The 17,231-nt window shown below is 47.6% G+C and overlaps 1 protein-coding gene across 1 annotated transcript in view; it reads right to left on the bottom strand.

The window, feature by feature from the left end:
* Positions 1–15,474, bottom strand: part of esyt2a (extended synaptotagmin-like protein 2a) — a 30,129-nt gene extending 14,655 nt beyond the window's left edge. The window contains exons 1-8 of the mRNA XM_030115053.1: positions 15,325–15,474; positions 14,126–14,508; positions 8,338–8,379; positions 6,495–6,629; positions 6,156–6,232; positions 5,985–6,057; positions 3,623–3,712; positions 550–605 (exon numbers count right to left, since the gene is read on the bottom strand). Coding sequence (XP_029970913.1) covers positions 550–605; positions 3,623–3,712; positions 5,985–6,057; positions 6,156–6,232; positions 6,495–6,629; positions 8,338–8,379; positions 14,126–14,488 — 836 coding nt within the window. The 5' untranslated portion in view covers positions 14,489–14,508; positions 15,325–15,474. The remainder of the gene's footprint in view (positions 1–549; positions 606–3,622; positions 3,713–5,984; positions 6,058–6,155; positions 6,233–6,494; positions 6,630–8,337; positions 8,380–14,125; positions 14,509–15,324) is intronic.
* Positions 15,475–17,231: the final 1,757 nt, after the last annotated feature.

The following is a 17,231-nucleotide window of genomic DNA, read 5'->3' as shown; positions in this document are numbered from 1 at the left end:
AACTACTTTAAAAACACGCTATGAATTGTTTCCCATCGGGTCATAAAGATCATTTTAACCAGTATTTAAAAAAATGTGTCTCATTCAAATCGCCAACCCTATAGCTTTAAATGCAGATTTATCTCATTTTAACAACAAATCTAAAATGTATTTTTATTAATTAGCTTTTAAATAATAAAACATTTTATGAATCAGGACACCTGAGGTCGCTGTGCACATTTAAACTGTAAATAAATAATGTAGAAAAACAGTAACCCGTTAAAAGAAGTCTGTGAATCCAGGTGTCTTTCAGTTCAATAATCCCTTTTTTTAACCTTTTTAGTCTTTTTCCTTCGTTGTATTTACCTTCACTGCTTCCTTGTTTTGTCTTATTACTAATATTTAAATCTCCATGAGTCTGAATCCAAACAGGATTTTCCCTTTAATATAAAACAACCAGAGGAATCCCTGAATATTATTACTCAACAGGCACCAGAGTTCAAACAGCCTTGTTCCCTGTGAGGAGGGTCTGAACACTGAGAAGGTCAAAGGTCGTCTCCAGCCACTCACTTCACTCCGGGGATGTCCAGCATGTTGGTGAGTCCCGACCAGTTGATGTCCAGCAGCTGGAAAACAGAGACGGCGGAGACAGAGTGAGGAGGACGTCTGAGCAGAAGGCTCCGGTTCCACGAGCGGCGCTAGAGTGAAGCATTCTGGGTTTCTATCGAGACGTGACGTTCCTCCGGTCCGTTTTAAAATGAAAACTGGCGTTTGAGAAGTTCCCCGTTTAGAAAATACGTAGTTCTCATGCCGAGCCACTAGAGGGCGCAGCAGGTGGATTCTTGGATGAAATCAACAGAAAACGACAAGTTAAAAACACCAGAAATGAGTCGTGTTGCATTTTCTGTCGCGACTTTGTCGCATTAACAGACGCTCGAAATACTGAATGTTTAGCAAGTTTCACTTGAAACCTTTATTTTGAAAACATGGACATAATCTGATGCTAAAATCAGTAAATTAAAGAAACATTTACTGAACTTTTCTCTTGCGCTTCATTAAACAGCAGGTAGAAAAAATGAAAGAATAACTGATGAAGTTCCTCCAGCAAAGGAAGCATCTGGAACTGTGCAGCTAAGGGGGTCAAACACGTGGCCTGGGCCAGAGTTTTACATTCAAAACTCTGAATCGGCGTTCAGTTTTACTTTGAAAAATGCTTCACTTCCACCAGCGCACATTTCTTTCATTCAATTCTCTCATTGTGAATGTTCGACCGTATGCTTCTCTGTGTTCTCAGTATTTCTGTTTAACCAGAATCTGGTCAAATCAAAGCTGAACCATCTTTGGTGTTTTAATGATTCTCGGATTCAGTTTCAGTTCCAGGACTTCATGTTCTTCTCCGAGGTTCCCTCAGTTCAGTATGGAACGTGTCTCGGTTTGATTTGATCCACTCACTCCTCGTCTTCATGTTTTCACCAACCTCAGCAGATTTTCCTCCTCGGCTTCGCTTCAAACCATCTGACATGTTAAGCCTCTTTCACGGCCTTTTTCAGCTTCGCAGTTAATCTGAGACACACGCACACACGCGTGCATGCACGTGCGCGCGCACGCGTGTGCGCGCGCACACACGCACACCATTTGTCCCCGTCATGACTCACATCAGTGTGTAATCAGGCTTAAATCTTCCATCAGTATGAAAACAGCCACTCCCTCAGACCGTCAGCCGGCCCAGGTCCAGGTCCAGATCCAGGTCCAGATCCAGATCCAGGTCCAGAACCAGATCCAGGTCCAGAACCAGATCCTGACCCATCTAATGCTGAACTGAACGGTGGATCCGTTCTGCAGTTCAGAGAACCCATCCTCCGTTTCACCAGATCCCTTGAAATTCAAGTTTCATCTGGACACAAGCACTTTGAAATGAGACGCTTTATTTTGAAAATCCACTGGTTTGGCCTGAGGTGTTTGATGCTCCTGACTCACAGTGAGAAGGTCACAGGTTCAAACACCCCCACAGTCCGACGACGGTGCGACAGTCGTCCATTTCTTCACTACAGTCTGACGCTTCAGAAACTCGCCGGCTGTTACACCAGAGACGCTCCTGGACTCTGTTCAGCTCAGATCGTCAGTCCCAGAGTCCTCTGGATTCAACGCGTCCTCTGTCCTCCGTCCTCGCTGTAGCATTCTGGGAGTTTTTCAAAACGCAGGTAGCTAGCTTCACGTTAGCATGAAGGAACGTGTTCAGAAATCACTTTTCTTTGACGCGTCGGCCGTTTTGCTTGGTGGATTGACGGGCCGGACTGGAGACCGTCTGGGCCCACGGGCCTCATGTTTGACACCTCTGATGTCACACACATGCATTCTGGCTGGCGTCCCCTGACCGCTCCACTTCCTGGATGGTTCGGGTCTCCCAGAACCCTCCCGCCGATCCGGTTCTCCGTGTGACCCGGTTTACGTCCCAGTATAGAGCAGCAGCCTCTGAAGTGGGTCAGAGAACCAGGTCGGAGAACCAGGCCGAGCGCCGCCGCCCCGCTGGGTGGAGGAAGCTGCAGCGTCGGGTCTCAGCAGAACCCCGTTAAAGCAGCCGGTTCTCTGTTCAGGACATTGGACCGATGTGTTCTCTCCAGGGAGACCCTGCCGTCGCTGGTCAGTTCAACCTGTTAATAATAATAATAGAAGCTTTCCTGAGTCTTTCCGCTGGAGCAGATCGAACTGAAGAACTTGGACCTTGATGTGGTTCAGCTGAGAGAACGCTGCCGTGGAAGCTTTGCCCGCCTGCCTCTTCCTGCTGAGGCCAACCTGTGGTTGATGCTGACAAGACGCCAAGCAGACGTTTCCTCTGTGAAAGTGAAAAAGCTGCGACGCCTCTGCAGCTCGGCCCGAGGCTGAACGGAGGATTTCAGTCCAGCAGATGATTCACGGAGGGAAAACGGAGCGTCTGACCTTTGACCCCCGCGTTTTCTTCAACTCGCCTCCAGAAGTGTTTCTGACACTGAAGAGCCGAGGCGTTGATCAGATGAAGGTCTGAGGCTGAAGGCTTCGCCCTGAGCTTCAGCAGCGCTTCACTTCCTGTGTGAGGCAGGAAGTCACCAAACCAAGAGCGTGCCCGAGAGGAAGGAGAAACCACGGCGCCCGTGCTGCAGGGCAAAACCCGCAGCGGGATGGCGCTTGCTCGAGGGCACCGCAGAAGCGGGAGATGTGTTTCTGTCACCTGATTGGTGGAGCTCCACACAGAACAAGAAAAACAGACTTCTTCCTGTTTCCTGTCTGAACTCTCCTCCAGGACTTTCAAAATAAAGGCACAGAACAAACAGGGAGCGTCCTCCTCTGGGGGCTGATATCTGAAGCTCAGGAAGGAAGGCGGAGCTCAGACAGGCGAGATAACAGAGCAGGGATCACAGCAGGAACGCCTCGTCCAAACTCATCACTGCACCCCTCCAGTGGATCCGTGAGGCAGCGCAGCGGAACGCTCTGATAAGCAGAGGGAAACGTTCCTGATATGATCTGAATCCAAACAGCCGGAGCCCGGCGTCTGGAGGAGCGTCTCCACTTTGCCGTCGACGCGCTGCGTTCCTGACCGTTACTGGAGGAAGAACCGAGCAGAACGTCACACCTGAGCGTCAGCGGCGGGTTCCCGTCGGGTACTCACCGGCTTCTTCAGGAAGAAGATGGACAGCGCTCCGACCAGAGGCATGTCCCCGAGCAGCGGCTCCATCACCACCCGCATCACGCCGTGGAGCTACACCCAGACACACAAACACACGCGCCGGTCAGTCTCTACAGCGTTTGTCTGAGGTCGCGTCAGTCTGTCCGCCTCTCAGCAGCAACGTTTCCACCGTTTCCATGGAAACAGACATTGTTTTCAAGACGTTGTAAAGTGAACGAGAAACGTTTCTGAAATGTGGACGCAGAAACATTCAGCTAACATCTGTTAACGGCTGTCAGGCGTCTCTGAATGGGCCCCAGACCTCAGGTTGGGAACCGAACCATTCCAACCCAGCATGAGAACCCGGACCGAACTGAAAACCCGGCGAGTTTCCCCCTCAGCGCTCCGGCCCGCCGTTTCCTCTGAAGCTGCGGTGACTCAGGCCTCAGATATGCTAACTGCCCTCCTGCAGCACCAAATTTGGTGGCGACCGGCTCCGAGCAGTGAAATCCCAGCATGCAGCTGGTCTGATTGGAGATAGCCTCTTGTTTATCGCCGCCGCGCTCTGGGAGGAGACGTCGTCTCATCAAAGGCCTCTGCTCACAAACGATTCACTCAACAGTGAAACGGGATTTTCCAGCAGCTTCGAGGTCGACTTGGCGTCAGACGGGTTCCAAAGGGTTAAAAAAAGATCAATGGCCGACGGAGAATCGGCTGTCGGTTCAACAACTCAGAGAGCAGAAACGTGCTATTCTGAAAGACTTCTACGATCATGGAAAACAGAGAGAACCAGGGGAGCGGGGGGAATGTTTCAGGCTGGCGTGGGTTGAAGAGCTCAGACTGTCAAAGAGCAACGAGCTCCGGAATCGAACCGCCGATTCCTGACCTGCGAGCTGAGCCACAGCTGAAAAATCACGAGAGCCTCGATCAGAGCGAGCTTCTGTCTTCAAACCGCAGCCCTTCAATCTGAGCTCGGCACAAACGGTAAATATTGACGGTGTCGGACGGCGCTGATCCCCGTAAGTCTCCCGCCGACGTCCCTTCCCTCCCCTCTGATCTCTGCACGGTCAACATGGTCCGATCTCACGCCAGCGGCTGAGAGGATAACGGCTCCCTTATCAGCTCTGTGTCAACACGTTACGTAAAGCAGCCTCTTGCGGGGGGTCGCGGGGTCAACGCGGAGGTCGGGATCGGAGTGACGGAGCATGAAGTCCTTCGATCCATCAGGCACGCTTCAGACGTTTTCAATCAGCACATTAATCACTACGTTTACATGCAGCCAATAACCCTTTTCAAACCCTTTTCAAACTCGAATGTTGGCAATAACCCAATAGTGTGTGGCCATGTAAACACCCGCCAAAACCCGGAAAAGCTCATTTTCAAGATTTGTAAAACCCGATAAAGACCGCTGGGTTACTCCTTTTCAAACTCGAAAGTGCCGCCATGTAAACAGATATCGAGTTAAGGGACATTGTTTGTGGCTCTGCGCATGCTCCCATCCGCAATGAATCATGGTCTTTTGAGTCCAGCAACGAGTAGGCGCGAAACTCACCACACTTTCGTCCGTGTCAGGCTTCCGTAACACACGATATGAACTGTTATTCTGAGCGCGCACATGGCACATGCTTCCTTCTGAAAGTCGGCGATTTGTACGGCCTGCAGAAAAATCATGAGCAACAGAACAACCGTTCTGTCTGCGTTCCGTCTACAGAATGGAGTCACCGCAGCAGCGTCAGCCTCTGCAGTTCAGTGGAGGAGGTTGCCAGATCTGTCGATCGAGGCCGTAAAAAAATCTGAAACTCGTAGAAAGCAGCCCAAACCTCCTCCTCGGTTGAAAATGCACGTTAAAACCGTATTTGTATGATAAATAAAACACGTCATAAACACAATCATTTAAATCAACCCATCCAACATGTTCAAAAAAGAAGCTTGTTTTTGCGGAAATCCCACCCAACCTGGCAACACAAAGCCGCTCCGGCCAGAGCTGTTTTGTTTTGAGAACAGCATGACGTGCGCCGTGGTTTGGAAAGGGATATCCCGATTGAATGCGCTGACTTGTAAACGGGGTAACTCTCTGTCTGTTAAAGCATGTAAACGGGGTTTTCCTAATGTTTCAGAAACCCAGATATTGACCTGAACCCGAATTTTAGCTGCATGTAAACGTAGTCAATGAGAGCTCAACGGTCCTGACAGGCACAGGGCCGTTCGCTGGCTTTTTATTACGCAGTGAGGCGTTTAGGGACACTTCAGAATGTGGGTCAAATGCATTTCAGCAGCAGCAGTCACATGTCAACCTGCAGCAGCAGTGCTGAAGAACGTTCAGTCGGTCAGATCTTGCAGTGTGAAGTCGGTTTCTCATTGGTACCTGGATGCTTTTGATTCCCGCCCTGCAGTAGTACTTCTTGATGTCCACGTCGATCTCTGTGTTCCCCACAAAGCTAAGAGGGAAGGAGCAGGAGAGACGGATTAGCGTTTGCAGCTTACAGCCGCTGATCCTTCGGGGTGAAGAAGCGACGACGAGACGCGAGATGTTCACCTGATCTGCATGTCCATGATGACCTGCCGCTTGTCCACGTTCTCCGTGTAAACTTTGACCCCGTTGACTCTCAGAGGCTGCAGAGAGAGACAGGCAGAGGGCGGGGAGAGGGCAGGTTGAGACAGAGAGGGGCGATCCTGCCGCGGCACGTCTGTGACCAGAAAACGCAGATCTGCACCAAACAGTGTTTTCTGATCAACGCCGAATCGGCGCCAGAGCTGTGGCCAAAACACCCACACCCCTCATTTCCTGGATTTTAGCACATCTAACCACCAAGTCTCTGTAAAAAGGATGAGGGCGACCGGATGAGGTCAGGGGTCAGCGGGGTTTCTCCGTCACCTTGTCGCCCATGTCGATCTTGGTGAAGCAGAAGGAGCCCAGGTGGGGGTTGGCGCCCTTCACCGCCGGCTCGATGGTGTCTCTGAACAGCTTGTCCACAAACTGGCAGATGAACGGCCACATCTGTCTCACCGTCTGCAGGAGGACACGGAGCGGACGGACGGTTAGAGGAACCAAACAACCTGCCTGTGTGTCTGAGACAGGGTTATTATAGTTAACTGAAACTAACGAAAAAACGAAAACTAAAATTGAAAAAACATTTTCGTTAACGAAAACTAAATAAAAACTAAAAAGCAAACAAAAAACGATAACTAACTAAAACTGCATTGTGAGTTTACAAAACTAACTAAAACTAACTGAAATTATAGACAAAATGCCCTTCGTTTCCGTTTTTCAGAATGTGTTTGTGCATGAGCCTTTCGGGTTTAAAAATGAGTTCAATTCATTTCCCCGTCTAGTTTTACGACAGTCGGCAGGCACGTACGGCACCATGCACGGCCTGACGTAAACAGTTTATATGCTGCAGTTATCTGTCTGGAAAGTTGGGAGAAAGCGACACAGTCCGGTATGGGATGCATTCCAATATGACCCAGAGAAAGAGAGAAACAAATGCTTAATAGTTTCTGGTGCTAAGGACGTGCACATGGTTGCCTGCAAAATGTGTGAAATGCTTGCCTGCAAACTTTTTTGCACTTTGTGTTCTTGTTTTTCTATTTATTTATTTTTGTTTGCGACTGTGGTACTTCTTCTTTGGGCTGCTGTAACAGTGAAATTTCCCCATCGTGTCATCAATAAAGTCTTATCTTATCTTATCTTATCTTAGTTGAGACGGGCGGCAAAATGTGCGGAGCCCTTCTCAAGGGAAGAAATCCAACAAACCTGAAAGTCCACCGGAGAAGTGTCCATAAAAAAGGTATACAGTGAATCCCTCGAAAGGACGGCCGCTCTGAGCGCCGTAGACAAACAAACAAATACCACTACCTCGCCAGTCAGCACGAGGACGAACAGAACCGAGTTCTGTGGATCATTGGATGGTTGATTGTCCATCAGTAATTGAATATATATTTAAAAACGGTATTATTTGTTGAGTTTTTATTACACAATACCTACCCTGACCTTTTTTTTAAAATCCTACACGTGAAAAATATGAAAAAAAAACTAAAACTAATAAAAACTAAACTAAAAGTAAATGTTTTATCAAAAATAAAAACTAATAAAAACTAGAAAACCCGCATTAAAAACTAACTAAAACTAACTAAATTGGGGGGAAAAAAGTCAAAACTAACTAAAACTAAACTACAATGAAAAATCCAAAACTATTATAACCCTAGGTCTGAGACCAGGCGAAGCAGCGGCGGATCTCCAGAACCAGATTACTGCAGACAAACGCAGACGAGTCCCGACAACGATCTAATAGAGAAGACTGACGCTCGCTTCTGCCGCTGCGTTCAGACTGGATTCAGTGTGTAGGTGGAAAAGAAGACTCTGGCTGACTGGAGCCGTGATGGAGAGAATCTGATCTTACAGGTGATCTTGTTACAGGCGAAACGGCTGTATTCTGTAGGACGGCGGTGACTCACTCTCCTCATTCTCTACGTCTGTTTCCGATTCTCCTCCTCCTCTGCTGGCTTCACCTGCCAACACTCTGTTTTCCTGCCTCTACAGACGTGCACCGTACAGACATCCTGACTCTGCACACATTAAAATGTTTTCTTCTGAAACGAGCTTCCATTAGCTTTTTACTGGAAGTGTTTTGAAGCCTCTCTGGTGATCGATGCCCCCCCCCCCCCCCCCCCCCCCCCAACCCCACCCGATGTGTGTACAGCAGATAAATCAAACGCACCTTATTCAGCCACTCCACTCTCTCCACATCTGGATAATGGACCTGGAACAGACAGAAGGCAGGAGCAGGAAGTCAGAGCGCAGCTCCAGAACGACACGCCATCTAAAGAGCCTCTCAGTTTCAGGGTTTTCTGCTTCGTGTTAACTTGTGATCATCAAAACGACTGTTTTCAGTCCGTGTTCTGATCCGACTCCGGCCTGCAGGACCGACGGCTCCAAGCTCTTCGCTGCAGACCGGAATCTAAACGAAAGAGCAGCCGATGGTCGTTTGTGGCGCTGGAAGCAGCCGAGTCCCGGCTGCTCGCCACATCTGTCGAATATAAAACCAAACGGGCTGGGAGCAGAAAGAGAGAGGAAGAGATGACTCATCTGGCCAATAAAACGCACCACGGCGCACGGCGGGACACTTTTCCTCCGTTTCCAGAACAAACAACCAAGAAGTAAAGAAATCTGAAGTGAGGCAAAGAAGAAAGATGAGGAGGAGGAGGGGAAGAAACGTGGGTTTGTGTGACAGACGGACGGGAACAAGGACTCCGGTGAAATGACTCAGCAAACAGGACAACAAATCGCACACCGAGCCAAGAGCGAGGCCCAGAGGACAGGCCTGACGAGCAGTCTCCAAACACCGCGGTATCCCTGTGTAGGTGCTGCGTTCAGGTCGAGCAGCGACAAAGCCAGGAAGCTGACTCACTTCCTCAGAAAACCGGGAATCAAACCGTCGCCTTCAGTGGAAAGATGGAGAGAAACGTATGAGATGAAGTCCGTTACACCAGCGCGATGCAGGTTACAGCGTCAGGACCGGAAATCTGCAGGATTATCGAGGAACCTCCGTCTTTTCCGCTCCGGCAGCGGTGGTTCAGGTGCTAGAACTGGACTCCTGGTTACTACTGCCTTGCTCATGAGCAGCATTTATCAAGATGTAGAAGGAATCAAAGCTTCTCTATACTATTTTAAAACAGAGAGAAATGTCTGTATTAAAGAGAAAAACACTGAATTTGTGAGAAACATCAAAACAATTGTAAAACCGAAGAACTGCATCGTAGTTTATTTTGAAATAGATTTAATAGAAATGTAATAATCCACAGCTCCTTCCTAATAACCAATCTACCACAAAAATCAAGAACAAAATGTTAACTAATTCAGGAGTGTCCCTCGTCTGAAGTTTTGAAAAGCTTTCAGGTTTAAATTCAGGCAAACGAAGAAAGAACCTAAAATGAAAGCTGCTTCTGTGGTCTGGTGTGTCAGCCAGCGGCGACTCACTGCTCAACTATGTAACAGCTGTTTGAAATCCTAACGCTCCTCCCTGACCACACCCCCAGCACAAGGCGTGTGTGTCTGTGTGTGTGTGTGTGTGTGTCTGTATTCATGTAAAACATCCTAAACATCCGCTGACGACTGTTTGTACTACAGGAAGGAAGTGAAGCGGCTAGAAACCTGATCGATCCCTTCAAACAGTCCAGAAAACTGGGGGGGGGCATTCCAGGACAGATTGGACGGGTTCATTGGTCACAGGAGGTTTTTCATTTCAGAGTTTCTGTTTTCTCCTTCCTGTTTACATGTTTACAATAATTGTGAATAAAGGTTTAAATGGAAAACGCCTTTATTCTCCTTTATTTAACTCCTTTTCAGATCCCGAGCTTTTGAAGGTTCTGATTGGACAGCAGGAGGAAGTGACATCATTATGTCTACAGGAAGTAAACAGACTCCACTTCCTGTTTCTTTTCTTTCTTGATGAACTTTGACACTGCAGTTTTAAAAAGGTCCACATGTTCATGCTTCCATCCATCCGCTCTGTTCATTTCATCATTTCTACTATGAATGAATCGTCTCCGTTGGAGTCCAACTCTGGCTCTGGGCGGCCATCTTGGAATATGAGCGTCATGGCGACAGGAGAAGAGAAGGAGCAGAGCGACTGGAATCAAAGGTTTACATGATGGAGGAATGATTTCATTCAACTTTAAACTCAGGATGAAGCAGAGGTTGTGTTCAGGTTTAAGTTTAATTTGGAATTAAGCCTCTCATGTAAACGTAGCCATTGAGAGAAGCTGAAAAAAAGAAAAATGATCAATTGATCAGTTTGACCGATCAATACAGTTGGCTGATATGGTTCTTTCTTTACGGTCGGTCGATGCAGTGAGGAGATAAGTTGACCAATAAGTGGGTCAACAGGCAGTCTGACAGCGTATCTCTGGAAACGACGGACGGGAGGAGGAGAGAGAAAGTGATGAGTCGATACTTAAAGTATAAAACAAACTGAGACAACAAAAATTACTGTATTATTACTCACAGTAGCATTATGTCAGACTTTATTGAACTTAACTTCATTTATTAAAGAGACTTAAGGCAAGATTTGTGAAAAACTACACAAGCATTTCCAGTTTATTCAATGCTAATGGGCCGTGAAGCATTAAAAACCTAAAATAACAGGCCGATCCGCGCATCTGTCTGTTGCCTTATACAGGCTGTGTGCCACAGAACTGGCTGCAGTTCAGCGTCCAAATTTCCCGCGCAGTCGTGGGGATGTGACGTAAATTGACGCAGCATGCGCGTTGCCGACAGCTCTGGAACAGGAAGAACATGGCCGCCGTGGACGCGGACTCAAACACTGCTGGGATACAAATGGATTCTTCAGCAGCCATCAAACGACCTGCATCCACTCAAAGCCCACAAAAAAGTGCCACCACGAAGAAAAAAAAGGACTTTATCAGCGTTATCTCGTGAGTCAAAAAAAAAAAAAATGACCGAAGCCGGGCAGGCACCTGAATAAATGTTGGATATACGTTTGATTCATGGAGGGGATGCTGACACGGCCCATGTCACTGGAACATCTGGTGCAGTGCTGTGAAGATGAACAGTCTGTAAAGGGTTTGTGCGCGCTCCCGTGCCGCCTTGGCTGGTGGCTGCAGTTCCCCACAGCGCCTGTCGCGGCAGCACTGAGGTAAATTTTGTAAAGTTGCCTTAAGTCCCTTTGAGCAAAAATAGGAAAATCTTTTTTCCTGACATTTAAAGTATAGATTCACACGAAACATATGAAAACTATCTTTTCAAACCAAATTATCACTCATGATGGTTCAAACTCAATGAGTTCTACAGAGTAAATATATTGTACTCTGTACAGTAAAACTGGTACAATCGGATCACTACGTGAAGAACCCAGAGTGATCCGGCCGACGGGATGAGTTTTCCTCAAGGACTCGTCAACTCGTCTGGATGCATTCAAATGGAAAACAAATGCGTGCCCTCATTGAATCCTGGTCACACCTTTAAAGCTACAGACGCAGTGAACAAGCAGCAATCGACAGCAACCACCCAAACCGTCCACAGCAACCACCAACTCCAACCATCGGCAGCAACAATCCACAGCAACCATTGACAGAAACTGACAGCAACCACTGACTGCAACCATCTGAAGCAACCACGCACAAGAACCATCGACAGCAACTCCAGACCTGTCACGGTGTTCTGACTGATTGGGAGGTGAAGCGAACAGATCGTGGGTCGTCTGAAGTACAGAACAGCCGCCAGACGTCTCTCCTCCTCTACACCCAAAGGTTTCTGCAACAAAGAGGATTAGTGGTTTGCACTGTCCTCTCACATCCAGAGGGTTGTGGGTTCGAGTCTGGACAGGGCCTTTCTGTGTGTTTACATGTCATCCTTATGTGTTCATGGAGTTTCCTCTGGTTTCCTCCAACAGCTGAAGTCATGGACCGCTGGTTACCAGCTGATGATAATCACCTGCAGGCGTGACGGAGTGCTTTCCCTGAGACGTACAGGTTGATCCTGATTTTAACGATTGTTGGACCGTTTTTCTAACCTTCATCAACCCGCCTGAGTTCAGTCAGCAGTGCTCTGTTCTGTTTGCTCGTGAAATGTTTTGACTGCTGCCTTCATTCAGCTGCGTCACGTTTACAGACGGGAAGCTACGAAGTGAGCGAGGCCTTTCAGGCCCTCCACATTGTTTCCATTCCGCGTTGCAGAGCTCAGCTCCGCCTGCTGCAGACTGGGAATCTCCACCCATCCCCGGTCACCCGAGTCCACTGACGGAGGAGGAGTGGGAGGAGGGAAAGCTGCAGAGCGGCTACAAGGCTGGACCAGGACACGTCCAGCACGCCTGGACTTTCCCACCAAATCCAGCAAGAGCATCAGCGAGCCGAACTCATGTGACTCAACCGTGCTGCTGCGTCAGACAGTCGGCAGACAACAACCGAAGAATTCAGAAATCTGATTTAGAGACGTGACACTGGTCCAGAGACATGAAGGGAAGGTTTAGAAAAAGATGCTCTCAAGTGGAAGAAAAACAAACAAAAACTTTGTTTCTGTTTTGGATCTCAGACTCTGAAAAAACAACTTTCTGAAAACAGATCCTACAGTGGAACTTTTATAAAACATTCCAACTCTGTCTCCACGGAAACAAAGTTTTCACTACTTTTCCAAATCTCTGGTCCTGGTCAAGGTTCTGATCCTGGTCCTGCGGTCCTCAGCCGTAGTAAACACAACCATCAACATCATTTTCAGAACGTTGCTATTTAAATGTAAATCTTCTTCAAGACAAAAACAATCTGTTTTCAAAAGTTGTGCGTCCCAGTTTCCAGTGTCTAGGAGCACTGTTGTCATGGAAACAATCCCAGAACGATAACTGCTCGATTTGAAAACGCTGTCATGTAAACGGGGTCGAAGAACAGTTTTTACAGTGGAAGTTTGATTTATTTTTCACATTTCATCAACATGTGATTGTTGAAACTCTCAAAGAAACATTTCTTTTGAACCGAACTCTCCTCCAGCAGCATCTGTTGTTTTAAATCTGTTTCACAGCATTCAGACTGAGTGTGAATGGATTAAACGACTCGCAAAGCCTTGAAGGCCGTCTCACTCTGCTCGTCATGGATTTCTCCTTTCATCTGGACTGATCGGACGCTTTAGAGACGCCGTTCCGGATGAAGAGCGAGGAGGACGAGCTGCTCTCGGACGTCTGCTTCATGGAGACGTTGTGTAACGCTAAAGATGGAAACCACGTCGAGGTCGAAGGAACGACGGACGTTTCACTTCGTCTCACATTGGATCAATAAATTAAAATCTGACTCTGATCGTCCTGCTGTGGTAACCTGTCAGCTGTGGGATTCAAACCTGTGAACCTTCCATCCATGACTTTACACAGTGAATTAACACTACAATGAGAATCCACACTGTACAGATTTAATCTTAACAGAGAGTAGTGCTAAAAGCCCTTTACACAGCATCAGCACTGTGCTGCTCTTTAACACTACAGCAGTGTGTATGAGTGGCTGTTTAGCTCTTTTAACACTGCTGAATTTACTGAGCACGTTCCAACATGGACAACAAACTCTAAAAGTATAACAGTACAGATGTGACCCCCTGAATCTGGGACATTAAGAATAAATCAAGATGTGACAGCAGGTCTTCTGAATGAACTGCGTCTATTCACACTTCAGTACAAACTCAGCTCTGATCTGCATTCTCAACCGGCGAGGAGCCGCCAGCGTCGGCCAGATCACACACCAGGAATGACAGCTATGCTTAAGGCGCGTGGCCAGAGGGCCTCCTCCTCCTCCTCAGTCTAACTCTGTAACAGGAACCACACCAAAAGCCACGGAAACGAGCCCACAGGGGGAAAACTGAGGTCTATTATGAGTGATTCCCCAATGACTGAAGTGACTTTGAATGATTCGGTCCTGGACTTGTTCAAGGACACTTCGACACGCGGACAGACGGGGAATCAAACCTGCAACATGACGTTGGAAGCGAACAAACGCTTCAGTGTGCAGACTTACCCAGGGCGGCAGCTCGGTCGTGGGCACGACTTGCTTGACGACTCTCTCCCGGTGCTCCAGGAAAGCCAGGGCCCGGTTGATCCGGTAGTCCTGCCCGCCGTAGTTCTTCCTCCAGTAGAGGAGCGCCGCCAGGCCGACCAGGACCCAGCTGAAGCTGAACTCAAAGTAGCCCAACACGTAGATGGGGAAGATGATGGCGAAGGTCTTGCCGAATTTAATCCACATCTGGGTGACGTCGGTCAGGGACGACTGCTGCTCGTCCTCCAGCTCGTCTGGAGACAGCGGCGGGCCGAGCGAGGAGTCGCCCGGGTTTCTGGGCGCCGCCACCGGCCCGTTTGCCCTCGCTCCCATCGAATCCTCCATCCTGGTGTTTAAATCCCCCTCTGGAAGGACACGTTTTGACAAGACAAAGGTCAAACACTTCAATCCTTGAAGCCCAAACATCATAAGAAAGGATCCTCAGTGAAGACCCCCTGAGCTATTTCTGGCAATCCAAACCTTAAGTATAATTTTGTGTAAAAAGGTTGTAAACATACAGAACAGATGCCATAAAAATACAACTGAAACCCTGGTGCTACCAAAGCACTCATTAAATTTATTTTGTAAACCAAAACACATGCTAATGTCTGGATTTCCATAGCTTACACATGCAAACTGGGCTGTCACTCCAATGACTGCTTACTTGAGGAAACAGCATACGAAACTAGCTTGCAAAAACGTCCACTTTCTGTCACATGCAGATCAAAGACGGCATCGAGTTAAAATAAGGAAATTGTTGAGTGTGCAACGAAACTATGACATGCTATGGATAAACCGGCATTGATTTTTTTACACATACGCACATGTTAAACGTAGTTTGTTAACTTTCAATAGTCCCTCACCTGAAATCTTCAGCTACCTTAACGCAGGTTAACAAGCGGCAACTGAAAACGTGAAGCAGTCTCTAAAGTACATTTTCACTGAGAAAGATGTTGTTTTATATCAGCCGAATAGAAGACCATCGACTATAAATGTGTGAATGTGGTCCAGCTGTTCGGTATGAAGAGCACAAGTTGATCAGAGAGCAGAGTAACAGTTATTCGGCTGGTTTTTTGAACGGAGTCCGTCATGACGCCACAAAGTGACACGTATCCGGGCGAACTTCAGCAGCGCCGAAAAACAACACAACTCCTTTCTTCCTCTCCTCCGTCCGAACGTACCGTGAAGCTGCAGCGCCTCTCCGCCGCCTCTCTCCTCGGATCAGGCTCGAAATCACAGCTCCAGCCCGCTCCGCGGCATGCCGACCAGACAGACCCGTCCCGTCTTCAGCTCATCCTCCGGAGAAGTGCAGCGGACAGCCCGTCTGAGCTCAGCCGGCAGGAAGCTGTCATGGCGAGGGAGAGGTCAGCTGCCCGTCGGAGGGAGCTTCAAACCGGGAGCAGCTCCGCGGAGCACAGCCGACATCTGGCGGCGACGGGGAGACACGCACCGAGTCAAGCACTGAAACAGCTCCGCGAGAAACGGAGCTTGAATTCGTTTACCGTGGGATTCGAACCGACAACCTTTACATCTCGAGTCTACCTCACCAGCTCATTACTGTACGTCTCACCACGGCAGCAGTATAACCACTCATAAAGGATCTATTTAAAAAAAAAAACAATTGATCACACAAAAAAGAAAGGATCTGAAATTTGTAATTTCTTGATCACACTGCACATTTTATCAGTTCAACTTAGCATGAAATATATGTGTTTACCATTCATTATCTATGCATGTCTGAAAAGTGTAAGGCAGAATTAAAACGTTTTCAATAACCCTCTGTCCAGTATTCCAAAATAAAATCTCTTTCCTGATTACTATGTATTAAGCGTAGTATTGAAGAATGTCATCCAATAAATATAGATTTGTTTTTTGGTTTTGTTTGGAAATAATAGTGTTGATTGAGACAGTTCTCCATTCTGAAGTCTGCATAAGCTACTTTCCTCCACCAGGTGTCACAGGAGGGCTTTGATCTAAACAGGAACGTTTCAGAAGTTTGATGAATAGTTTTAATTATTCTTAACAGAAAATGTCAATAAGAACCATAAATACAATGAAAACTGGTGAAGAGGAAGAGGGAGTTAACAAAACCTCTCCAGTCAGTGTGCATCCTGTGATTTATTTCATTAATCACTCCGTCAAAGTACCGACTGATGAGGTTGATCTGCTGTCTTCATTGAGAGACGGTCAAGGTGGAATGTTTAGTCAGGACGAGACAATACTGTTATCTATTGAATACAGTAAAACCAAAACCAGAGCTAGAACCAGAGAAAACCAAACAGAACCACAGCCAGAGTCAGAACCAGAGATGATCCAGAATCAGAGCCACAGCCACAACCCGAACCAGAACCAAAACCAGAACCAAAACTAGAGTCGGTCCAGAAACAGGACTAGAAGTAGAACTGGAACCTGAGCCTGAGTCAAAAACAGAGTCAGACTCAGAACCAGAACCAGCAGCTCCTTTCTGGTGAGTGAACGAGTGAACAGGAGAGTGAGCAGGAGACAGCGGCCGAACTCAGAGAGGAAGGAGGAGAGTGTAGGAGTGTGTGTAGAAGTGTGTAGGAGTGTGTGTAGAAGTGTGTGGGACAGCTCCCTCAGTCGCTTCAATGTGTTTCCAGAAGGTTTCACCAGCTCATGTTTAACAGTCATATTTATATACAAGCCATAAAGCAGAGAGCGGCTGGGAGACTGCTTTATGTCCTCCGGGTGACACCGTCTGCCGCGCTGTTGATGTTTTCGCCGGCGGTGAGGCGGCTGGCGCTCCCTGGCTCCGTGAAGAATGTCCCGCTTCGCCCTCTGACAGCACGAAGCCGAAGACTCTGATCTGTAACGGGAAGGACGTGTTCTGGGATTCCAGCCATGCCGGTCTCACTGAATCAATGTTTGAGTTTATTTTCAGGCTTTTAATTTGTAAAAAAAAAAAAAAAAAAAACCTTCTAAAATGAATCCAAACAGCAGGAACAAAGTGAACCCTGGTACTGAAAGTGAAGACTGAGACTCAACACACCACCTAGTGTCTTTCAGCAGTATTACAACACGACCCAATGCTCAGTTTAGTCAGTATTTTAAAAAAAAGGAAATAATGCCA

This window comes from Salarias fasciatus, chromosome 18 (genome assembly GCF_902148845.1).
Source record: "Salarias fasciatus chromosome 18, fSalaFa1.1, whole genome shotgun sequence".
Classification (NCBI taxonomy): Eukaryota; Metazoa; Chordata; class Actinopteri; order Blenniiformes; family Blenniidae; genus Salarias; species Salarias fasciatus.
The sequence above is the reverse complement of the archived record's forward strand: the minus strand, read 5'-3'. Positions and strand labels throughout refer to the sequence as shown.